Genomic DNA, 25,204 nt, shown 5'->3' with positions numbered 1-25,204 from the left:
AGTGTGCCTAGAAACTACTCTGGGATTCATATAGCAATACTCCGCCCAGAATCAGCAATAATATATGGGTTAAGAAATCTAAAGAAAAGTCAGAGCTATATAAATGCATGTGGATTAATCCCTACACATTGTTACTTTGATAGTAAGTGCTTTGAGACAGGATTCACTTTAGTCAGAATGCCTATGGCAGTAGCTTACAGCTTCTATATCACTGGGAACCACTAGCTGCTAATAAAAAGGTTGTGGTAAAGGTAGTGAAGGAAAAAACACCATCTTGAAAGGCACCGCAGAAGAGTCTGCACCTTCACTAGAAAATTTCAGGAATGCACAAATCAACAAAGGCTGAAGATCTTTTTGCCCTATCAAAACAGTACTTTTGTTCATAAAAATGATATTAAAAATGGAAAGAAAAACTCCTAATTCTGATGAACTGTGCCCTGCAACTCTGTTGTTAGTGGTTTTGTCAATGTTATTTGGGTGAGGCATTAGAGTATGACCTGGGAGTTTGGATCCCCCTGTAAACAGAAAAGCTAGGAAAAGGACAGGAGTTAAACATCAGAGGGTATCTTTCTTTCTCTACCTGTTGCATTGGTTTAAACAGAGAGAGGAAATTATTTACAGGCTTATATGTCACATTTCTCATTTCATATTTTTCTTATGTCAGTAATTTACCATATTCACCATTCATTTGCTTACCTATAAAATCTGCTCACCAGGACCTCACTGGAGAATCCCATTCCTCCCCAAAATTGAAGACAACTGTCAGTCACTTCACGGGCCAGACGACCTGCCTTAAGCTTAGCCATGGAGGCAAGTTTGGTCACATCATTGCCTTCTAGATAGAGAGCTAAAAAAACCCATAAAAACAAACAGAAAACACAGAGAAAAACAAACAGAAAAACACAGGGTTGCACACACAGTCCCTACACACACTGCCATTTGTCTCCCCATTTGTTCCTTTTTAAAGACCCTGGGAAGGATTGTTACATTAAGAAAAATGCGTCTGAGAAGACGGGTGTGGAAGCTCACCAAGAGTGCGGTAGAGCAGCGAGCGAAGGAGTTCCACCTCTGTTGCCAACTCTGCCAGGCGGAAATGCACTGTTTGGTTATGAAGCACCGGCTGACCAAAGGCTACTCTCTGGCGAGTGTAGTCAATAGTTTCTCGTATTATATTTTCCAGCGCTGTCAGGACTTCAAAAAAAACAAAGGATAGAACAACACATTGTTTTAGTCCGAAACAGTATCTTGTACAAACAGTACATTGTTCTTTATTTTTGAAGTGAATTATTCAATAAACTCAGATTGGGATGCCTAGTTTAAGTTCTTGCAAAACGTCAGTCATTCCCATGTACCTTGAAGACAAGTTCTTTGCAATTAACAGATGATTTTACACCCCAAACTGACAAAATTCAGAGAGAGAGGGGGTGTGAGGAACAGGGAGGAAAAGTATTAGAGAGAAGTACTCCTGATGGCAAGTATGAATACTTTATTCTTGGGGCTTTTTATCATTTGAGGCTCTACCAAAAGCTTGTGACAACTCCTGCTTTTCAGGCTCCCTATGTTCCAAAGGTTTGTTACAATCCCAAAAGAAAGTCTGAGATACCTAGTCTGTTCACTGAGGAATGCAGTAGGATGTACATTCAGGAAGTTTTCATACAGTAGAAACCTATTTAGGTTTCACGAATAGGCTGTTCAGTGTATTTGCATTCTGTGATCCAAAATTGCCAAGAATAAAGGAAGGGGGAAATACTAAGCTTCATAGTCATGTTCAGTAAGTCCTAAACTGGGCTTTTTGTGGAAACAAAACCAAAGTAGGAGCCAGCTGGAAGACAGATGAGAGAGGAGAAAGGCTGCTTTAAAGCAAGATGACTAGTCCAATGCAATTGTTTTGAGCAACTTTAGAGAGACTCTGTTTTGAACATAAAGAAATAGGAAAAGAGTTTGCTTTTCAAGACAAATTAGCTACCATAACATCAAATAGAGAAGAATTTTGGCAAATGTGGAATTGTGGTTGTTATGGAAAGCAGTAGGGAGAGCAGAGAGAATTCACAAATCCATCTCTATGACAGTAATGGCTCTTCCAGTTTACCTACATAACAGTGCCTTACAGAATTCCTCTGTGCTTCTAGAACCCTGTGGTTCTTCCAAGGACAGGTCCTTCTTCAAAGGACAGACCTATAAACATAACTCTAATGCAGCAAAGCTTAACTGTGCAGCAAACAGCAATGACATCCAATATGCCATGAGTACTGTGAGAGACAACAACCTTGTACAACATAATAGCATATTATAATTCATTAATCATAAATACAGAGAAATACCATTCTTAACAGAGAAATTCATTTTCTCTCTGAACTTTTTTTTTTTTAGTATATTCATATATTTGTTTCTTCTTTTGTCATATAATCTTCTCCACATCCATCCAGTTTTGGATCCATTGGTTTTGACTGACAACACATGCAGGAACTAAAATTCTGGAGTGGCCTAAGGACAAAACAAACCTCTAAACACCAGAGATCTTGAAGATCTTCAAGTTCAAAACCCTACAGTTGTCAAAAGTAGAAAAATCTTTTCCTTATACTCCCATCCAACTTATATTTTCACATTTGAATTTTCTGCTCACTGTAAACATAGCTTGCCTTGCTATGTTTCTTCTTAAAATGAAAGGAAATTAAAACATTTTTTTCTCACAATGCTGCTGATCACTGTCTAATGAGATGCACAGTGGACTACTGTCCCCACTCAACAATCTGTCTCTTAAAGATGTGGGCTATCCATGCAGAATGATCTGTCATCTTGCTTTACTGGCCATGACTCAAATCTACTTGAGAAAATGAAACTACAGAAGCAGCTAGAAGTAATTAGAAAAGTGACATTCTACTCTCTCGTATGCACCAAACTCTCTCTTTGTCCCCAGTTAAGCAATTCACAAAGATTGTTTGCTTTCTTGCCATGCCAACATCCTTTTACTGTCATCAGTGTAAACTACATTTACTGAATGCCCCAACATGTAGACAGATGTGGCAGGGTGCCTTTTTTTTTTTTTTTTTTTTTTTTTTTTAGGAAACACAGGAGTTTTTACCAATGCCTTTGGTACATATCACTCACTAAAAAAAGATCATATCTGTGATCAAATTTCCAGTTGGCAGAATAAGATTCTTGAAAAATTAAAAGCTTGAATAAAAACCCTTCCAGGAAATTTGCTTTCCATTTCTGCTTTAAATTTAAATTGGAAATTAAATTAAAACGGAAAATGATTTAAACAGAAGGGAACTCTTCACACATGTTTTAAGGGCTGGCCACAAAGAAGAAAATTAACAAAGGGAAGGCAGGTGAAACTTGACACAAAAGTACTTCTAAAAAGAAGAAAAAAAAAAGAGAGAGAAAAAGGAAGAATTGCTGTAAATTTGGGAAACAGTCAAAGCAAACATACCAGGATTTGTCCTTAAAGCGCTTAAAAGCAGATTGATGATTTTCAGCATTGAATGAGTAGCCATGAAGGGAAGGAATAGAAATGAGGGCCAGAAATGAGGACTAGGAATACACATGCTGATCTAATCCTGAAGCTGCTTAACACAAATGCTTAGGGTTAAATAACACAGTTTTCAGCAAAACATTTATGGTTAAGCATATGCAAAACTGTCTCTCAAACTGGAGTGTAACAATGCTTGCAATATTGTGGTGTAATATACCCTGTTGATCAAGCACCTCGTTCCCTTCTGAACATCAGTTACTTTCTTTTTCTTGCTTGCCAAAATTGACCTAAAGTCTGGGCTTCATCCCTGCTCCTGTTACCTTCATATAACATCTAACAGTCAATAGATAAAAAACGAAAATAACCCAGGAGGACAAAGCAAGGCCTGGTTCCTTGCCAGTGACCACAGAGCTGCAGGATCAGGCTTCACCTCCCTTTGCTACCTCCAAGCGCTTCCATTCCAGCTGCGCTCGGCAGGCTTCCTCAGGAGGGGTGACAGATGCCCTTCCCAGATTGCTCATCTAGAGGAGAGGTTAGCCAGCTCTTACAGTGTTGTTCTGGCTGAAAAGGAGAATTGAAACGTGGTGTCCCACTTCCTGAAAGCGCTCTTTACTGCCAGGCGATTATGCAAAGTTGGACAGCACCAAGCGACAAGTGGTTTTTAATACAAGTGATCTAACCTGCTGTGCTTTGTGTCTTGATGCAGTCAGTGTGCGTCAGACTTGCTAGGAGCATGACTAACACAGCAGGTTTATGCACTGCCTGGCAGAAAGATGCTTAGGGAATGCCACTGGAACTTGGAATTTTTGATCCTATTGTTTGTTTGAGATCCCAAATCGAGTATACACATCTGCAGCTAAGTCCTTACCATCTACATAAGCCCTCATTGTATTTCAGAGGGCAATTATTAAACTCTCTTATTGCTTTGATATGGCAAGAAGCTTGACCAGTCATGTGTACTAGAAGAGGTGAAGTACAGCTACTTGCCCTGGAAGGTAATTAGCACAAGACACAAAAAACTATGTAAATTAAAACAAATCCTGACAGTGAGGCCAAACTTTCTCTTCCTTTCATAAGCTCTCCTAAGGTGGCATGGTGACTACTGTTTAATAGTAGCCACTGATTGGTGATAAAGACAGACATCTTTTTATTTTCATTTTGATGATGCTTATGGAAAAATGACATGACAAAAAGTGTCGTGCCCTGAAGAACCTGATCTAACTTTGAAGTCAGCCCTGTTTTCTCCAGGATAGATGACCTGAGGTCCCTTCAAGCAGGATTACTATCTGAATGTGCACCCCACAGATAGATAAGCTCTGACTGCAGAGTAAGCCAGGCATGCAGAGATCTTGGTTTGAAGAGCTACTGCTCCGTGCAAGCAGCAATTCAGCATGAGCACCCAGCCTGCAGCACAGGTGCTGCTCTGCTAACCTGGGCCAGCCCAGCTGGCAGGATGCTCTCAGAAGCACCAGACTCACTAGACACACTCTGGAGCACTGATCTGTGCATGGGCAGTAGCTGTTTGCGTGCAGTTTCTAGACATGCAGAATCAGCCCAAGTTAAATGTGGGGACAAATTTGAGAAATGCTGTAGCAGAGGCCTCTCTGTGTGAGCAAAAAGGCCTGAATATAATAGGATGGCCATGCATTTGTAATGATCATCTAAGAGAGATCTATCCCTTCTAGGAACATCCATCTTCTCAAGTAAAGCAGAACAGGAGATGCTGACTGCGCACAGAGCGTCTCATCCTTGAGTCTGTGGTTGAAGCACTTCCCTTGATACAGTTGTCCCCGTTCATGCCTTTAATATCAGAGGGAGCTCATATCAAGCTAAATGGAGCAGAATATCCCCCCTATCTGGTAAATGTCCTAAGCAGTGTGCAATAGTAGCACAAGCAGTCATGCCACATCTTGCCAGAATCTGGAAAGGCATCCCTTAGAAATCCAATCTCTCGCTCTCTGCTGAAATTTCCCCACATGTGCTGTTTAGCTCAGGCTGAACGAAGAATTTTGGCCCAAAACAAAGACATTTTTTAAATATCTGAACTCCAAAATATTTAGTCTGGGACCAACTCACAACAACCTTTTTTTTTTTTTTTTTTTTTTTTGTGACTGAATCAGAAAATCAGCTCTTACAGTTCCTAATTCTCAAACTACACAGACAGTAACAGATACAATATGCATGAAGGAGTACAAATATTTCAAGATTAGCACAACTCTAAAATGTAACCAACTTCCTTACGTTGGACCTCTTTATACTCCAATTAAACCAGTCAATATTATGGGAAAAAAAAAAGTCGGAAAGGATAATCCAAACTTGGATCTGGTATTCTGGAATATCCAGAATCTGGATAACTCATATATCTCGATTTGAAGATGTCCTGAGCTCAGAAGACCAGGAATTCTGTGACAGTGTAACTTCGGGGAAAGGAACAGGATGGGGCACGGGATACATCCAGTAAGTACAGAGGTAAAACAGTAGATCTGCAAAAACAAAGCTGCCTGTACACAGCCATTTTAATTTATTAAAAAAAAATAGAATAAAGATAAACATCATAGCTGACTAGTGCAGGAAAAGGTCTCTTCCATCTATTTCATAGGGGTATTTTGGTCAACTTTGCACTACTTTTGAAGCCCACAAAACACAATACTGCATTTTCTTATCAACCAAAGACGCCAAGAGAAACAAACAAAGCAAAACCAGACATTATGAAGCCTCACAGATGATTTTCTTTCTACTTCACATTTTCCTGTGAAAGGGAAAGGTTGTCCATTTATAGACTATGACAGATTGAAAAAATAAATCCAAAGAAGTAGGTATATCTTGCAATAAAAAGGAAGTGCTCTTAGTCATTTTGTAAGATTGACTCCTGTGTCCCTGTCAGCCCCAGAAGTGCAAGCGATGACTTACCAGTGGCTACTCCCCACAGCCGCTCTTCTTGGAATTGCAACATCTGATATGTAAAACCCATTCCTTCCTCACCAATGAGGTTTTTGCTGGGGACTCTTACATTTTCAAAAATGATCTGATTTGTGTCTGATGACCTCATGCCCAGTTTGTCTATCTTTTTAGTAATGTGAATGCCTGAAAGAAAAGAGATATTAGAAAGGTCATAAAAAAAAAGGAGTCGGATGTGTAAGTGGATGTCTTGAAATCATGCACTATTTATTTGCTTGCATTTGACTTGTAATGCACTATAATAAAATGCTGGAATTCAACTTAAGAATACTTATTGAGTGCATGGCAGTCAAACAGCAAAGAAATATTTAAGAAAGGCAGGCATTAGAATTACATTTTAAGCTGCAATTAGATATTTTTTATTCCTGGAAATCCTCTTCCTTCTCTCTTTTTCACTTCTACCCTATACTGATCTTCAGGTATCAGAATACCTGTAGAAGAGACAGTTTCAAACAAATACACCTCTCATTCCTAATAACAAAGAGGTTAGACACAAATTAACAAGTATCAAACAGTTCCAAATCAACCGCAAGTTTTGATAAACCTAAGTATTTTATGACGGCATACAATATAGTCCATTTAAATAGCCACAGGAGGGGTTCGATGATCAAGTCTGACTCCTTTGGAGTTTTTATGTGGTCACCCTTGCAGAGAGGATTTGCCTTCCCAACAGGTTTACATATACAACATAGATTCTTACCCAGTATGCAATGGTCTGTTGTACATGATTCCTGTATCCTCAATTTCTGCAGAGGAATCAGTCTCCTTCTGAGATTTCAGAACTCCTCCAGATTTGGCCACAAAAGACTTAAGCTACATAATCACACCAAGTAGATGCATCTTCATTTTTAACTTTCTTTTCCCCTCTTACAACTTCTGCTTGCTGTTGTTCAGAGGCAAGCACCGCTTATCACTGCGCCATGATGGTTGAACAGACATCTACTGATTTTTGTAATAATTTCCTTGAAATTGGTCCTTACCTCCATGTTGTTCTGGGATTAACACATTAAAATTGTGGGTGGAAGGTAAGAATGCCTCAGAGGTAAACTGAGGCCAGCAGCCAGTTAGGAGGATTTGCACAAAATATTTTACTACATCTGCCAAATCAATATGTAGAAAAAGAATCATACGAATCAGCATATATGTCTTTTTTGGGGAGGGAAAAAAAAAAAGCAAGCTAAATACAGACATGGTCTTCTAATCATTGCTTTGATGGAACGAGATTTGGGTATTTATTTCCTCTTTATTCTATCTTTTGCAATCCTCTACTAGTCTCTACATAGCTTAGTTGGCTAACATACAGACTGTAGACCCATTCTGCACTTATTTGATCCCTGCTGTCTTACATGGATTTCAGTGAACTTCTCTTTCTGAACTAATACAGACATCTCAGTTCTGTATTCTATTGACAGGAGGCCTTCAGCCTTGTGAGAATTACTTTGGCTCTGCAGGCAGGAGCAGCTGGCAGTCATTTCCTTTAAATTTATCCTCAATGACAGCACTGAATAAAGTACAGAAAGTTTCATCTTTTAGCAAATTAGAGATGAAATACTGATGCTGTTTTCAAATGCCAAGACTACTATTAGGGGCAAGGTCCACATTGACTTCTAAACCTTTTGCTGAGTGTTTTTCATTAAGAGTGACTATTTAAGCTAATATACAAGCAAATCATACTGTGAATACTTCCTCTGGTACATGTTCAGTGCAGAAAGAAAATCAGGCCAGCCCTATAAAAATCTTTGACTCTTGGATTGAAAATTATCCAGCATCTTGCATGCAGTCTGGCCAAAAAAGCATTTCCAGTTTGTTTCTATATTAAAATCAGAGCAAAAGAAATAAGCACTGAACCATTTACAGGTCAAAATGAGTTTTGGAGCACCTTTTCCTGGTGGAATATTATCACTTGTTTTCTTTGAGAGTCTTCGAAATCATGTCTTTGGTCTACTTCCAGCTGTTTTTATGTAATCACTGCTCCTAAACTGTACGAAGATGTACTTAAGCCTCTTTTTTACTGGGCACTTTATTGAGGACTCCACTAAAACAGCTGCAACTATCAGAGGTTCTTTATTTTGCCAAATCAACCTTATCATTCCCCAGACCCACATATGGCAGCTATAAAATATTTTTTGCTAGAGGAGCTTAATGTGTTGATGATTTCTTATACCTGTTTTTTTTATTTTCAGATGTGGTTTTTGTTCAGATTTTCTAAACATGACAACATTCCTGATTTGTTCTGCCTTATTAGTTTCACTTGCCCCTAGATTAATTCACATTTCTCACTCAAAAAGAGGTCAAACTTTATCAGTTTCTCGTTTTTTCAGTGTACACTTTACTTGCTTTTTTGAATACACTTAAACTTAGTAGTCTCCCTGGCTATGATGATGACAGAGACATCAAAATCCTCTCTTACTTAAATTGATAATTTTAATGCTTCTCATAGTGGGATATTATACACTAAAATTTATCACCAGCAGTAGAAATCTGCCTGGATAAGTCTTGGCATTTATCTGTATTAAAGTACAAGTCAACAAGTAGCCCATATTCTCCAGCTAGCAAGGTCAAGTGCCTGACTTTCCAATATTGCTAACGGAGCCCTCTGTGCTATTTGTTCTAGTATCACTGAGATGGATTGCTATATCTCTTCCTGGGCAGCTTTTCCCAGGTGTCCTTGGTTTTTCATTTTCTCCCACTCTGTCTTCTGACAATCATCTTCTTTATTTCCTTTATTCTGTCTTGAGAAAAAGGCAGTTGCTCTCAGCTGCCACCGTTTAGCGCCATTACAAATGGAAAGAGACACATTTTAAATTGCCACCTGAGAAACATGCTCTTTCCCCCTTTTCTGGACATTTCTCTCTTTATTATCTCCTCCTTGCAATCTATTTTAGTGCTATCTGAGGACAAAGTAGTACACAACTGCATCCCAGATTAGGGCTGCAAGTCATTTGTTTTACCATACCTTATCTGGCCGTATTTATGCACAGACATTTTATAACCCCTTATATTCTCTTTCATCTCATATGAAGTGGCATATTTTTAAAACATCTTTAAATAGTCAGGGTACTCATCTGATTAACGTCAGTATCTATTGTGCGTCTACACCGGAGTGATCCTGAGATACTGCATTCAGCAGTGTCTGTCAAAACTAGACTATATTAACTTCACCCCAAAGCAGACTCTGTATGAACCTCAAAGTAGAAGAGGGAAACCCCATTTCAGATCTCCAATAAACTGCTGGCTGTAGAAGTTAATACTTTGAGTTAGATTTTTTTTTTCCTTGAACATGGCGTTATGCCCGCATGAAACACAATTAAGTTTTTCACAAGAAATTCTGGATTACTCTCCCACATCCTTTCAGCTGCTAGCAACAAATATGTTGCAGCTGTGCTGTGGATTCCTTCCTCCCCTTGCCGTATATACGAGTGACTGCAGCAGTTAGTCAGACGTAACCCGCTCGTTCTCCATTGCACTCACTCTTGAGCTTTGACATACGTGCGTCTATAGACACTTAATCGTGCATCATTCTGTGATGCCGTCTACACACTTCCTGTACAGGCTTGGTCTGTTGCCTTCTAAAGAACATGGTATTTGGCAAACAGACATCCTTAGGATGTATCAAAACAGCTGGAGCTTCCTCTTCAGATCTATGTCAAATGGCAGCCTTTTCCAAACTTTTCCTTTTTTTTTTTTTTTTTTCTTCAAACTTCCTTTTTCAGAAGTTCAGCAGTCTTTGTACAGTGAACTTTTCAAAGATTCACATCTTCATCATATAGAAGAATGAAAACATACACAATTTATGTTTCTAGGAAGATTTCCAAATCTCTGTGTATTACCCTCACGTGGCTCAGGCAGTTTTTCTGCTCACAATCTAATTACCACAATTTCCTTCCACAATGAATTGGAAACTGGAAAACTTGGGAATTAGAAAAGTCCAGGGAAAATCTCTTTATTAAGACAGAGTTAGGGGTATTCAGTTTTGTTTTGTGTAGTTCAATAATGCTGAAAACCAAACATGCAGGAGTTAAAACTGTTCAAAATTTAATTTGATAGCTAGTAAACACACTGTAATATTCCCTGTCAATACAACCTTAACTCTATCCTTTATGTATACACAATACCTTGCTACTGCAAGTTGTGCAGACAACTCAGGAGCCGCCCTGTGGTCTGTAGCACTGAAACTTATACCTCTTAGATCAGGCTCTATTTTATCAGTTTCTTTTATCCATAGTTCAACGACAAGCCTCTACTTCCAAAATTTCAGAAGTTTTCACTCTGGCCTACATTTAACTCCCTCATCATTTTGTAACTTAAGCTGCTAATGATGGCAACCCCTGGTAAAAATATTTCTCTTTTTGTTTGAGCTTATTGATGAAACCAACATCCTGGAAAATACCTGTGCTTCTTTTCAACCATCCCACCAGTTTAGGTGGAGGAGCATGGTTACCCGAAGATGATCAGGGCTCTTAATGCAATCACAGCATGGCTTGACAGTCATTCAATACCATTCAATAAAGGTGGTCAGTGATCCCAGACTGGGTGAGATGCTTCCTGTGGACTGCTGGGAGGCAGGTGCCAGGGATTAAGATAGTGTTGGGAGACTATTTCCCCGTATTTCCAAAGCTTAAAATCTCTGAACTCCTTATGTTCTTATTCTCACAGGTTTGAAAACCACTTTTGAACATTTTGGGAACAGATAAGACAGCAGACTTAAACATCTTGATTTACTGAAAAAGAAAAGTATATATTCTGTTTGCCAATCCTCATTCAAAAAAGGAAAGAATGTAATGTTATTTTTGAAAGATAAATTATTTCACAGTTCATGTGTAGCAAAGCTCCCTATGCAAATAAATTAATATTTGTTTTGAAAACTGTTTGCACTTTATTGTCTTTTGGCAGAAAACTATGATAGAAGTTTTGTGGAACTTCTTAAACATTAAAAGATGCTGAATGTTATAATTTTTAAAATATCTTTGGATCTCTTTGTAATGATTTCTTAGACATTAATTTTGTCATTGGCAGTGGCTTAACTTTATTCATTTTCACATAAGGTTATGAAATACTCCCATGCATATGTATCTGAGCAACTTTTCTAAAGTTATTTTGGCAAAAAGAGCTCTCCATTTATAATCATTTAGGAGCAAGAAGCCGAAGTCTGCAAAATATTTAACTTCCTCCTCATTTCCTCCTGTTCCCCACTTTTTTGTGGAAATGAGTTGCATTTATGAGTTGTATTGTGCACCCACACAAAAACACAATAAAATTAAATTAGAAGAAAAAACATTCTGTGTTATTACCAGGTAGATTCATTGGCAGACATATAAGAGATTTATTTCCATGAGGAGGTCCTTTACTGGTATTCGCCAGCAGACACATCCAGTCTGCTTGAGACCCTGACGTAATCCACATTTTACCGCCATTTATTATATACTCATCGCCTTTTCTCTCAGCTGTTGTCTTGATACCTGTTTCAAAAGATAGGAAACTAAGTGTTATTCCTGTGAAGGAAGAATAAGATAACCTCCATATCACCTCTTGCTCTCAGAGAGACAGCTGATATTCACCCCTCTCTTTAAGCCCTCCAAGTCCCCTAACCCTTCCAGTCTGTGAGAAGTAGATCTTTTTTACAACCCACTTTGAACACACCAAGGAAATAATACAGTTTCCCTCACTCTCCTTTAGGCAGGGTCTTCACACTAGTTGATGAAAGTGGAAATCCTTCCATAAGTAAATTATACCCTCAAAAACTCAGGCCAGAAATATTTCAGTCTGAAGTGATCTATTATGTGTTTCTGCTACTGTGTACGTTAGTCACCAAGGATGCCATTCATTTCAGAGTCCCAGCTTAAACAAACATAAGCCTCAGTATGTGTGTATGCCTAAGGACACACATACACGCACTTCCTGCACCTTCTAGGTCAGAACAGAGTAATAATTCAAAGTTAGTAAACTTCGACAGGGACCAAGTTCAAGAATGTCTATACATGAAAAGGCTCTAAATACCTCCTACTTGTATCGTGCCATAAAAATGGCATTTTCATTTGTCAGTGTTCAGATCACCCTTCAAATAGCCATAGATGCAAAAGACAGCAGGAATGAATCATTAGTTATTATTTATACTTCAGCAGGATTTCCAAAGGCTGGCTTCTTTCCCCTGACCAAACAGTTGTCATAGAAGCATTGTAAATTGAATTTCTTGAACTAAAACCCCAGCTGAAGTGACTCTCTAACACATGCTCAGCTGTAATAGGTGATGGTTAGAGAAAAAACAAGCACACTCCCAATAACACCTACAAATCTAACAGGACTATAAAGTCCATTGGAGTGAATTTTACTGAATTGAACTGATAAAATGTATTGAGGGAGTCAGGAGACTTGGGAGAACAGGAGTCATACAAAATGGGGTGGGCCAGCATATTTAAGTCAGTTGGTTATGCCTTCACACACACTTACCTCAAAGACTCTGAACTCAGAACAAAGCAGAACCAAGAACCTGGGATTCCTGGGAAAACTGTGCAACTGTGTAAGATGGGGGAGATGTGGATAGAGCTGCAGATAAAGGAACTTACAAGAATGAACAGCAAGAGAAGGAGATAATACTAATGCTGATAAAACCAAAAGCCATCTAGCAACACAGTCAGTGAAAAGATTATGCCAAATCTGTCTAAAGGAATTGGTATGGAATCTGTATGATAATGCAAACCAACAAAATAAAATAATCCAAAGTTCTGATATTTGCTTTACATGGACACAGACCCTGGACAATAATATAGACAAAGACTAAATGATATATGGAGGACACATATAAGAGCTGGAATAAGAAATACGACACTGAATCAAAGTAGGGTAAAAAGGAAAAAGGATTTGGGGCATACACCAAATGATTTAGATCACAGATCCCTTTGTTATGGAACAACTAATGCAAAGCTGCTGCTGAAGTCTCAGGGAAGGTCTGAGGGGGAACACTGAGAGCTTCAATGTTATCAGAAAGATAAATAGTACTCAGCGTCACAGGGGACTAACTTTCCACACACAGATTAAAGAAAAAATGCCATTACTAATGGGAGTGTCCAAATACGCCCTGATGTGACAGTTGACAATTTGTTTCAAATACTTGAGGAAACACTATTTTAAAACAACTCATTATGAATTGATTCTCTTAAATTAAAGGAAGCACGATGGAGTGAATAAGTTCTATGTTTAAAATATAGTACGCTTTTAAAATCTACTTAATTATTTATTGAAGACATATGGATTCAAAATCTCAGGGTTACTGCTGTAAAGAAACTTTGGAATAATTGACTATAATTATTCTCCCTGATAGATTCTGGGAAAAGGCCACATCAACAAATATGCCATAAAATATTTTTAGCGTGTCCGCACCACTGCTACACACATCTCAATAGCTTACAGATCCTATTGCACTGGTCTCTTTCACTAAAGACCACAAGGTTTTAAAAACATATCAAACATCTAGGGGCAACTAAGCAGCCAGGGCTGGTCCAAAGAATCCAAACTGTGGCATACTTGATCAGGTAGTACAGTCATATGACTTTTGATTGCAGGCATATATCTAAATAAATTGGACACAAGGGAAGTCCAATTTTAAATTTTAAGGTCAACCTACCAGGTGATCAATACATACCCATATCACATAAGTCAAATATGTAAAACACATCTTTGGAATTTATATCATCAGAAAAGAGGAAAAAATGAACGAAATGGCTCCAAAATCTACCCAAATTAAAGGGGGGGGGGAGGTAAAAAAAAAAAAAAAAAAAAAAAAAAAGTAAGAACTGTGAACTGCCACAAGGGAAATTGAGCTAAACCTTGAAGATGAGAAATGACAAATTCCAAAAAGACTGAGAAGGTCAGCTAAAACATTTCAGCCACAGAAACAAAAAGAGAATGAGGAAAAATAAAGGTATCTCTATAGGATGGCTCAAAATAAAACGAACTTTACGCATGAAATTTCAAAGCAGATTTGTAATGTAGCTGACAAAGCAACTCTTGAACAGGAAGGAGAGTACGGAAATTTAAAGGTAGTAAAAGCAGAGGTCATTGATTTTCACAGATCTTCACAGCTTCAGCATATATTTGGAAAGAAAAGAAAATTTATTTTATCAATACTAACTGAAATTAACCTGATCTATTATTAGGAAACAGATTCTGGAGGAAACTAGAATAAGAAACGGACCCAATCAAACTAAAATATAATATGATTAGGTAATTATTATGTAAAATGTTGAAAAGATGAGAATTAGGACAAAAGTGAAATGTGGGTAAGTAGAAATGTGGGTAAGTAGAAATGTGAATGTGTTTGTGGAAACAAAGAGAAAAAAATCACGTCATGATGTATCAAAAGAGGAAGTGCTGGTATTCAGGGAACATACTAGTGGAGTTTCTTATTTCTTGTTTTTTAATTCTGGAAATAAGTCTTTGGATGAAAGCTATTGAATATGTTCATGACTTTCTCAATAAAAATATAAATACATTAAAGAAACACAGGGATAGGGAGGAATTAAGCAATTTTAAAGAGCTGAAACATCATGTGCAATTCTGATCACTTATGCTCAAGAAAGATAACTTAAAAAATAGAAAAGCAGAATTCCAGTGAGAGGGAATGGGGCAAGTCACCTTATGTGGGAGAGGTGTAGATGAAAGCGGTTATTGGGTGAAGTTGCCTGGAAGACGTGACTTGAAAACATTGAAAGTCTCTTTCCCGATGTGTTCTTACATATCACTCACAGGCTATTAGTAATGCACTTATATAAACTGAGGAATAAGTGGTCCATTTCTTATCATTTAAAAGCATTGTAAGCTGGTTTCTAGAATTAATACCAGAGATCAGGCTCCTTCATGCCAGGTGAAAAAGCATCCATAAAATAGATGATGATGTGTTTCCTACTTTAGCAAAGTTCAAATTTAAAATTATTTTCATTTAAAACAAGGCTGTAACTACAGAATGTTTTTTCTTATGAACAAAACTAATTAACTAGAAACAAAAATGGCATTGGATCTTGCAGAGACTTAGCCTCATTACTGTATTTATCCCCATGTATGCTCTTGAAAACTTCTTGTTTGTTGACAAGTCGGTAGATGTTGTACCCCTTTTTATATTAGAAAGACAATTTACACTAATATTTACATCTATGCTGAATGTGGGCCTCATTTAGCATAGTACCTGTTTATGCTGCATATTAATCTGTTGTGCTTAGCCCATACAGGGTTATATCTGTTCATGCACTGATGGATATGTTCAATTTGATTGCTTTTAGATGCATCAGAGATGTGCTCCTGGAAATCACAGTATTATCCCATTGTGCTTTGACCACACCAAGCTTTTCCTTCCTGTATGCTTTTCACATATGCTAGCGGTAAGCAAAGCTTTAGTAAAATCAGATTCTCTCGATTAGAATACCAGGGTGTCCAAAATTGGCAGTTTGCTAGGTTAGCTTACTTGCAACATCTGATCCAGTTCCAACTTCACTGATTCCCAAACAAGCCACAAAATCTCCAGCTATAGTTGGTGCAAGGAATTGTTTTTTCAACTCATCTGAACCAAATCTGCAGTAATATAGTGAAAAGATATGTTATTAAAAAAGTAAGTTTTATTTATGCATTTTGTTCTACCCATTAATAGAGAAAATAACTTTCCTATGATTAGATAAAGTCTCTCCCAGAGTCAAGACAGAAGAGATCCTCTTCAGTGGAAGGGGAGCTTTGATAGATGTGTGTGATTTCTATATAAATGCAGTCTCTAGGATTTCCCCTCACTGCTTCTCCAGTCTGCAGTTAGCCAGGATCGAGGGCCTCTGCTCCACATATTTGCTGACTTTTGTGCCAGGAACTCAATCTTTGCAAGGTTTTAGTGGTGATACTAGCATGTGCTGAGAAGTTAAAACAGGCGATGGTCACTCTCTGCAAATATCAATGACTGAAGAGTATTTTTCGTTATTATTTTTAGTTACCCTGACTGATGCAGAGCGTAGTATATAATATTTCAGGGTTCTTTTCTTTCTTTTTTTTTCTTTTTTTTTCTAATTCACATGATTTGAATGTAGGGAGTTCAGTCCTGCTCATGGAAGAGATCTGATGACCTGAGTAATTTTTTCACTCTTTCTGGCTCAAGATCTAGGCCATGAACTCACCAGTCACGTCATGGTGAGTTCAATTCATATTCCTGCCCCTGCTATTAGGCAATGCGACCCTCAAACACATCCCTGCCCTTCATCCTTGCCCCCTCTCAGCCACCCACCCCACCAAAAAAAGAGAAGTGGAAGGTCTCCTGTTCTTTCATGCAGGATATACTTTTTCTTTTTTTTTATATGATCAAGTATAGCCAGATGTACATTTAATTACACAAGAAAAACATGAAAACACAGATTATGAGAGGAGCTAGCAGCATTGCATATTAAGACTGTTTTGGCAATGTCTTCTGATGTTAACTTTGCCAAGGTTTAGTTATTCCATGACAAGAACTTGCCTCAAGATAATGTTTTTTGTTTGATATTTCTGTTTGTTTGTATTAAGTTCCAGAAATAAATTCAGTAGTTCCCAAAAATGAGGCTGGGAAAAATGTTGGCGTGCCATTAAAAAAAAAAAAAAAAAAAGTCTGGCAAGGCTATCTCAGAAGATCATGTATCGCTCTGTTTTTATGGAAAGGACATGTGTTCATTGGAAATGGGAGCATGGGACCTTTCCAAAGCTGTCCTTTGGAAAGGGGAGCTATTATGTTAGAAATATATTGTTCCTGTAAAATTCTACCCATCTTAAACATCCCAGAAAAAAATATCCACTTCTTTCCAGTTTAACGAGTCCAGAATTAGAAAATTAGGTTTTCAATGACATTATCCTCTGGTCCTAGACTGATTAGATTCTATCTGCTTTCTGGGCTAGGGCCATATGGCAAAGCCCAGTTTCCCAACTAATTACCTGTGCAGCTTTGGCATCCCTCCAGAACACATTTTCATGCATGTGTGTGTTTATAGATAGACACATACACACACGCAAATACACACACAGACATGAGTCAATAAATAGGAGTTTAAACAGAAGTCCTAAACATGACATTTTAAAATATGTTGCATGGAAGTAGTTTATTGTTTTTTGCTCTACACTTAATTAGTAACATTGGTGGAATGTCATGAATACTAACAAAAAAATGACAATGATAAATGATATTAAATTGGGTAAGCGGAAAAAAGAATCACAGTGAAAATACAAATTTAAAACTTTTCCTTGAGCCACCCAGATGTGTTTATGTGCTCTGACAACGAGAAATTGGAAGTCACCTTTACTCATTCTAAATAGACATAAAAATCTGTTTTTTGACAGGTTAAATTGCTACACTGAATGAAAATATGTCTAGAGCACATCACTATTCTGACTTAATTGTGTTGATAATCATCCTGGTAGAACCACAGATCCTATTCACTTTTGTTTCTTATGCTTCTGGGAGAAGCAAAAAGCTGAACTGCAGTGAATTAATTCAATTAGTAAGGAAGATTCCGAGTACAGCTGGCATTGTACAACACAGTACCAAGTGCAAATTGAAGTTTTGAATAGGAGTGGCTGCAGGTACTATAGTGGCAAATAGCTTAGATCAGTGCAGAGTAAACTGGTCAAATAGAAAAATAATCTTTCCTCCAACTGATTATGGCTATCCTTAGTATCTGCTAGAAATAATGAAAAAAATTCAGGTAAACCTTGTTCCCAAGATAAAATTTCTACAGTGGTCTGATGTCATGATGGATATCACTCTAAGTGTGTTTAGAATCCCAGGACAATGTATTTTGTTCACTGCCTAACCTGACAACTGTTTTCTCCACATTAAAGGAAGTAAAACATTACATCTAGAATGTATTTGGAAAGTCTGACAGAAAGTTTTGTTCAAAATCAGATGCAAAGACCAGACCACTGTTGACAGAACATTTTGCATTTTGTTCTGAAATTCACTTGAAGATGTACAGCCTGCTCCATTCTTTCCAGATCCCTTCAAGTGAAGTAAGAATATTTCCCCCCATTATTTGTCTGCACGAAATAAGTGAGACACTGTACTGCATAACTAATCAATGGAATTGACTCAATGGTGGTGGAAAAAAGCTCTCTAATGCAGACTCAAATCCAGTTGCAGATTTCACTGCGTTAACAACCTTTTCTCTTTCACTGTTTGAGAACACCCACTTTAAGATTTTTCTTGCAGAAATGCATGCAACCCAGCAACTTCAACTGCTCATTTAGTTGTAATATTCAAGTTAAAACCTGTAAGTTTTGGGGTTTTCTGCCCAGAACTCTTTCTCGGAGTGTGCAAAAGCTACTTGCATGCAAAGCTATCTAGCTCTCCTCCAGAAGTGAAGCAATAAATTTACTGTTTTCTCTCACTGAGCTGAAGAGCTGACATCCTATGCCATATATGTTGGTACTCTTGATGAATCTCACTTCTTTACTACTACAGTAACATATGGCCCTTGCAAGGGAATGAAATCCTATGTTCTCCTATCTATTGTCTTTTTAATACTCTGGGAATAAAAGACTATCATAAGAGAGGAAGTATTCTCTAATGTTAAAAAAAAAAACCTTTATTCTCTGCAGACTCTAAATAAGTTACTGTTGCTACACAAGTAATGAACTCCACATTGCCAACAGGATTTTGGTATATCACATGAGAAATAAAACTTTTAGAAATATTTTCCATGGCTAAGACCTCCAAATTTGCACGTAGGAAGGATGTGTAGAAGGATGGATAGATATCATGGGAATAAATAATTACTTCCAGGCTCTACAGTTATATTATTCAAAATTCTATTGTGTAGGTAAGTTTCTGACATCATCATTATTTGAATTTAATCTCCACCATCACCTTCCAGAACTTTGAGGCATATCCTTATTCCAAGGCTGAAGTGCTAGACTAGTCTGTTTGTAGCCTCCTTCTAGATTTGCAAGGTGCTGTTTTGATGTAGGGTGCGAAACTACATAAGCAGGAGGAAAATAAGAGTGCAACTGCCACAAGACAATCTGTCACTAGAAAAGAGAGGAAAAGTGATAGAAGAATAGGAAAAGAGGGAAAAAGAAATTGGATTCAGACAGTGCAGGGGTCTGAATGATAGCAGGTGATAATAAAGTTGAACACTGATGTAATACAATGTGCAAAAGCAAGGTGAGTAAATGCATCGAAAGATTAAGGGCCTATGTAGACAGCATGATACATGAGCTAGTTTTAGGAGGGCTTACACCAATATTGATCAATATTTCTGAAAAATCACAGAGAAGAAACACCTCGTAAATTTGGGAAAAAAAAAGTAAGTAAATTGTAAAATAAAATTAGACATTACAACAAAATATATTTTTGCCCTGAGACACTGAAGAAATAAAACCAAGTTGCAAACAACACAGATTTGTGAATAGGGGGATTCTGACATTAAGGTTGTTTTATTAGCTGCGGCACCAGTGTGCTGTGTGTGGAAACATATCATCTATTTTTTTTTTAAAGTCATACATCCTGATATTAAAAAAAGGATTATTCTTTCTTCTAAGTAGTAACCTTTCTGAAGGAGAGGTTCGAGAGCAGCTTCCTTTTTCAAGGGTTTCTGAAGAGTAACTAGCCATTAAATCTGTGCAAGGTTCCCTTCCACTCCTAAGGACATGACAGTTTGGGTTTTAGGCTAAACCAAACATTCAGAGAATTACCTTGTTAGAGCGGGTGTGCTCATGCCAATTTGCACTCCAATCGCCATCGGAATACCCCCACACCGGATATTTCCCAGTTCTTCTGCCACTGCAATGTTATACGAGAAGTCCAAGCCCATGCCACCATATTCTGAGAGAGAAAAAAAAAAAAATCTGTGACGCCGGTGCTCGAGATAGGCTAAGGGACTTGCAAACTAGAATTTTACTGCTTATTTTTAAATATTTGACTATTATCAGTTTTCCTTTCAAAAGGAAATAATGCCACATTTTTCTGAAAAACAATAAACAATAAAACTTAAAATTACATCTGCTATAACTATCCATATGCATATCAGGTCACTCCTAGATATGCTAAGTAGCATCATTACTTTTACTGGAAACAGCAGAAAAAAGATGAAGGGCTACTGAAAACAACATTTGTAGACAAAATTACTCTTTCTTGCAATGCGGTCATATGAACAAATTACCACAAGCTTAAGACATGCTTCTCTTCCTCCATGAGAGCCCTCCACACAGATGCTCTTGGTATGCTGAGCGGGAGCTAATGGTCCTTGTCCTGAGTCAGTACTGATGATGCCAGCAAAAAGCAATTGTGGCCACATGCTTAGGGTATCCCTACGGTAAATTACCGTTGTAGCTTGGAATCAGTATTTGGCAAAACTGGGATATCAAATGTGCATATTTCATATTCTAGCACCTGGATGCCATAGTCATGGGGACATTTTTATTGAGACGCGGATGACGCGCTGGGTGGTCAGGCACAAGCACCGATGATTCTTCCTCGCCATGTGCCATCCCACACACTCAATTAGAGAGGATGTTATTCCTCAGCTCCTTCCCCAGTCACACAGCAGTGCCCAGGGCTCATATAGTCAAACCATATAGTCCAATTCAGGAAAGCTCGACGTTTCTGTGATAGACGAGGAAATTTCTAGCCATAGCAAGCAGTTCACATTCCAGAGGAAATACAGTGAGAAATCAAAGGTTACTACTTGTCGTTAGTAGTTGATTGAGGAATTTTCATTGGATAAGGATCACCACCCCATCTTCCTGTTCTTTTTTAACGCATTTGAAGAGCAGGTAAGAAAACGTCCAACACAGATGCAATCCTCACTCCACAGTGGCACATATGGGGTAAATGAGCACCTGCCATCTTCACAAGCAAGCGTACTTGCTCACAACACACATTACATGAGCTCATCCCTCCCTTCAAAAAAATACCACTAATTAAAAATGAAACAGAATTCTTTATGAAATAACTACTTTTCAAAAGTTTCACATAAAAATAAATCATGTTTCTTGAGAATACATATAAAATTAAATTAAATTCCTAGTGGGAGCTTATGCAATACAGTGAAATAATAGCAATATGGAGATGTCTAACACAATATATATAAAACTCAATTCTCTTGTCTTCACAAAACCCTCGTCAATAAATAAATGGCCTAAGGAATGGTAAGCAATGCATGTACAAATAAAAGTAATGCTGTTTAAAAATTTGATTGGTATAAGAATGTTTGCAAACTTTATAGCAGTAGTTCAGATTTGGATGGATTTTTCCGTTTTTTTTCCCCTCACAAATGAAAACCTTCATTCTTGTTTTTCCCAAAGTAATTTCAGAAGGGCAGTTTATCAACACAACTGACTCTAAGAAGGACCATTTTTTTTTTTAATAAGTGTGCAGATTATATATATTCTTTGTTCATATTCTAATTCATGATGTGTTATTATGTAACAGACCTAATGCAGTTCTCTGAGATTAGCTACTAAACCGTACATTTTAAAAACAAAATGCTGCAAAAGACAGGGATAAATCCTGCCAGACAGAGAGGAAGAAAATAACATGAAGTCTCAGGCTGTGGTTGAAGAGGTGGGGGCCCTAACAGAGCACAGTGATGATGCACACACAAAGCAGCCACCTTGCAATCAGGGCAAAGATAACACAGGAGATGACCAATAGATGGAGATAGGGAGAAAGGCAGAAACAAACTGCAACATTAATCAGCATACAAACACCTAACTTGATGTCAATTTTGTTCCAGATTCCAAGGGATAAAAGATTTCATGAAGAAAGAAGGGAGGAAATTTGATGGATGATTACTGGAAAGAGCGTAGTCATGCCCACTGGACACAGCACTTGACAGAGACAGACAAAATGCCCTGTGCAGCTTTATCCCAGACTAACTTGGATAACTTTTATAACATGGCTAAAGACAAATTTGTCCCATTTGCGTCAATGCTTATGTTTCATTCACTGCAGTTGTCCTCGGGAATGTTGTGAGTTCCTGTTTGTTATCACAAGTTCTGAACTCGAAGCTAACACAAGGAAACAGGAACATTTCTATTTCCATTTACTTGAGCGATAAGTTTGAACATTTTATGGGATATGAATGTTTAAGATTTATTTGGAATGAGAACAAGCTTCTGTTAAGAGGGTTGTATTAACCAGTCTTACCAGCAAGCAACACTTCTGAGAAGCATCTGTACAATGAAGTATTAGCTTAGAGCAAAAGTTTAAGCTAGTTTTCATTCAGAAAAACAAACACCATACAAAATATTTTTGGTGAAAAATCCATGATGAAAGAAATCAAATTAATATTAGAGTTGATTGTATTTTTTTAAAATAACAAGCTATATGTAAATATTCAAATGTAAAACATTTCAAGTGTAAATATTTTGTATTACTCTAAATTCACATGTGTGGCTTCAAGAGAAATTGTTAGGCACATTTCCATTTTTAATTTTGCAGGAAATATTAAAACAACAAAGCCAAACAACACAAATCGAATGTGCTAACACATTAAAAACTCAAAACAAGTAGAATAAGGCAATCTACTATATTCAAAATGTTCATGCCTTGCTGAAAATAGCCCAACTTCCAGTAGTTAAACATAGATTCATCTAATATCTTGCCCATTATTCATGGATTTCAGGTTCTTATAAAAATAAATTAAGCATATTAAACAAACATAAACATAGCATATTAAACTTGCTTTTTTAAATTGCATCTGTGGTTTTCTGCTAACCACAACCATATTATTTGAACCTGAGGAAATGCTCAGGATGCTAATTTTATATGGAGCAACCTATTTCTATGCTGTTAAGTTTGTGAAGAGGAGTTCAAGATAAAGCAAGTTTTACAATTTTTTTTAAGATACAGATGTACATTTTATCAAATGATTTAGGATATCAAGACATTTATATACAAGCATATACAGACAGCAAAGACAATGTCCTTAAATACAAAAAAAAAAAAAAAAAAAAAAAAAAGGTAAGAGTTTAGCTACAACAAGTCAAAACAGAAACACTGCTAAGAAAATCAGTGGGGAAAATAGTCAAGGACAAAAAAGAGTCTGCACAAAGGGACTTAAAAAGGCAAAGGAGAAACTGAGGTCCTTCATATAACAACTCTATTTATGCAGAGACCAAGACATTTCTTATGAATTGTTCACATACAGGCTCCCTGTTCAAAAATGACTGTGTTCAATGAGGAGACGGGTCTGGAGTGTTTAGTCCAAGTTTGAGAGTGAGAGTTTAAGCATGTCCCCTATTGGGAATTCATTTTCTGATCTTCATTTAGCAGCTCTCAGTTGGAATGACATCTTCTGTAGTGAAAAAAAGTTTATAAGGGAGTAGAAGCAAGGAAAATACGTGGGCCCTGCAGGGTATTTTAAGAATGTGAGCTAGCCTGGAAAAAGGAATAGTGAAAACAATATAGGTGCATGGTTCCTCAATGTTTAATGCTATATTTTATTTTGTTTACTTAAATTCACACAATGTATATCTACCAGAGGAGATCATGCAGAATTATTTCTGGTATTGCCACATAATTCAGGGGAAAACACGCATTCTAATGATTATAGAAAGAAAATAAAATATGAATCAACTCTCATTTGGAAGACAGGTCTGAGAGAATCCCACATCTGACACCAAGACAACAGAGCTAATTGGCAGTTTTCACCATAACCTACAATTTTAAAAAAGCAGAAGCAAATTTTAAGTTTCAAACCTTACTCACCTGTCATAAAAATAGTTTAAGATTTTAAACTCCAGAAGACCAAAAGAGTCCTGGCATTACATAACGATATCATCAGTTTGTACAGCATATAAATCCTACCAAAATTCCCTTTCTGTCTTTTATGTAAATGCAAATTAAAGAATTTTTCCAAGTGTTTTTTCTTTGATGTTCAATTGGCAGCAAAGCCTTTGCAAAACTCCAGATGATAAGCTCAGAAAATACATATTGCCTTCACGGTTTTTGCCTTTTTTCTGTGTGCAGTGAAAAAAAACCCTTCTCCTTTCATATAGCAAAACACTGTGATTCTACTTCAGTCTCACTCTTTTTTGCTTATTTGTTTTTGTTCTTTGGTTAATTTACCTGCACCACTCCACAAAAAGCCAAAGGAGAAAAAAAAAACCCCCACACATAAACACACATATAAAAGACCTTGTACCAGATGCAAACTTCTCCTTAGCATACTATCTTAAACAGCAAGTTCTCTCAGTTTGACCCAAGTTAGAACAAACTATGGTGTTTTACAATTATGCTTAGTTGATCCTAGGAAGATCGGCACCACATACACTACTTGCTCCAAGACACTGACTAGCTGATACAAAAAAAAAATGCGAAGGAAGATAGGGATCTTTTCTAGTCCTAAGGACTTAGTCAGTGATATTACTCTTGTGAAGTGGTATTCTTTAGAAAAGGAAAAACTGGGATTTTCTGTTCATTCCTTTCAAACAGGTACAGTCAGCCAGAATGAGTAGACTCCTATGCCAATTAATGATGCAAATGGTGTGTTCCTGCAATACTCATTACTCTGCATTATAAGTCATCATTGTTACAGCTTCAGAGAGCAAATTATTGAGATGAATAAGGTAATTGGAGCTGTCTAACACTTTTTCAGATGAGGGCAGAGCTATCCTGGGAAATACAGAGGAAATTTTCCTCACAGTGCAAGGATAAGAAACTTCCCTTGAAAAATACATATATTAACTCTACAAAACCTGTTATTGAGCAGACAAACTCATCACACAGACCAGGTCCTAGCTGAGGGGCCACAAAAATCTTTAAATAGGATTCAGAGG

General features: G+C 37.4%; 1 protein-coding gene and 1 long non-coding RNA gene across 2 annotated transcripts in view; one reads left to right on the top strand and one right to left on the bottom strand.

Annotated features, from left to right (window-relative positions):
* LOC148592837 (uncharacterized) overlaps nt 1–25,204 on the top strand; it is a 319,289-nt gene that overhangs the window by 147,809 nt on the left and 146,276 nt on the right. The gene's annotated exons all lie outside the window — the stretch shown is intronic.
* Nucleotides 1–25,204, bottom strand: part of LOC104581231 (putative acyl-CoA dehydrogenase 6) — a 64,497-nt gene that overhangs the window by 5,862 nt on the left and 33,431 nt on the right. Inside the window, exons 3-8 of the mRNA XM_088533439.1 lie at nt 20,117–20,246; nt 15,888–15,994; nt 11,725–11,892; nt 6,386–6,559; nt 1,030–1,191; nt 697–847 (exon numbers count right to left, since the gene is read on the bottom strand). Of these exons, the coding sequence (XP_088389565.1) occupies nt 697–847; nt 1,030–1,191; nt 6,386–6,559; nt 11,725–11,892; nt 15,888–15,994; nt 20,117–20,246 (892 nt within the window). The remainder of the gene's footprint in view (nt 1–696; nt 848–1,029; nt 1,192–6,385; nt 6,560–11,724; nt 11,893–15,887; nt 15,995–20,116; nt 20,247–25,204) is intronic.

Source organism: Tinamus guttatus, unplaced genomic scaffold (genome assembly GCF_059628265.1).
Source record: "Tinamus guttatus ecotype Peru unplaced genomic scaffold, ASM5962826v1 Tinamus_guttatus_pri_ptg000503l, whole genome shotgun sequence".
Taxonomy (NCBI): domain Eukaryota; kingdom Metazoa; phylum Chordata; class Aves; order Tinamiformes; family Tinamidae; genus Tinamus; species Tinamus guttatus.
Note: the sequence above shows the minus strand (reverse complement) of the source record. Positions and strands in the feature narration are given on the sequence as shown.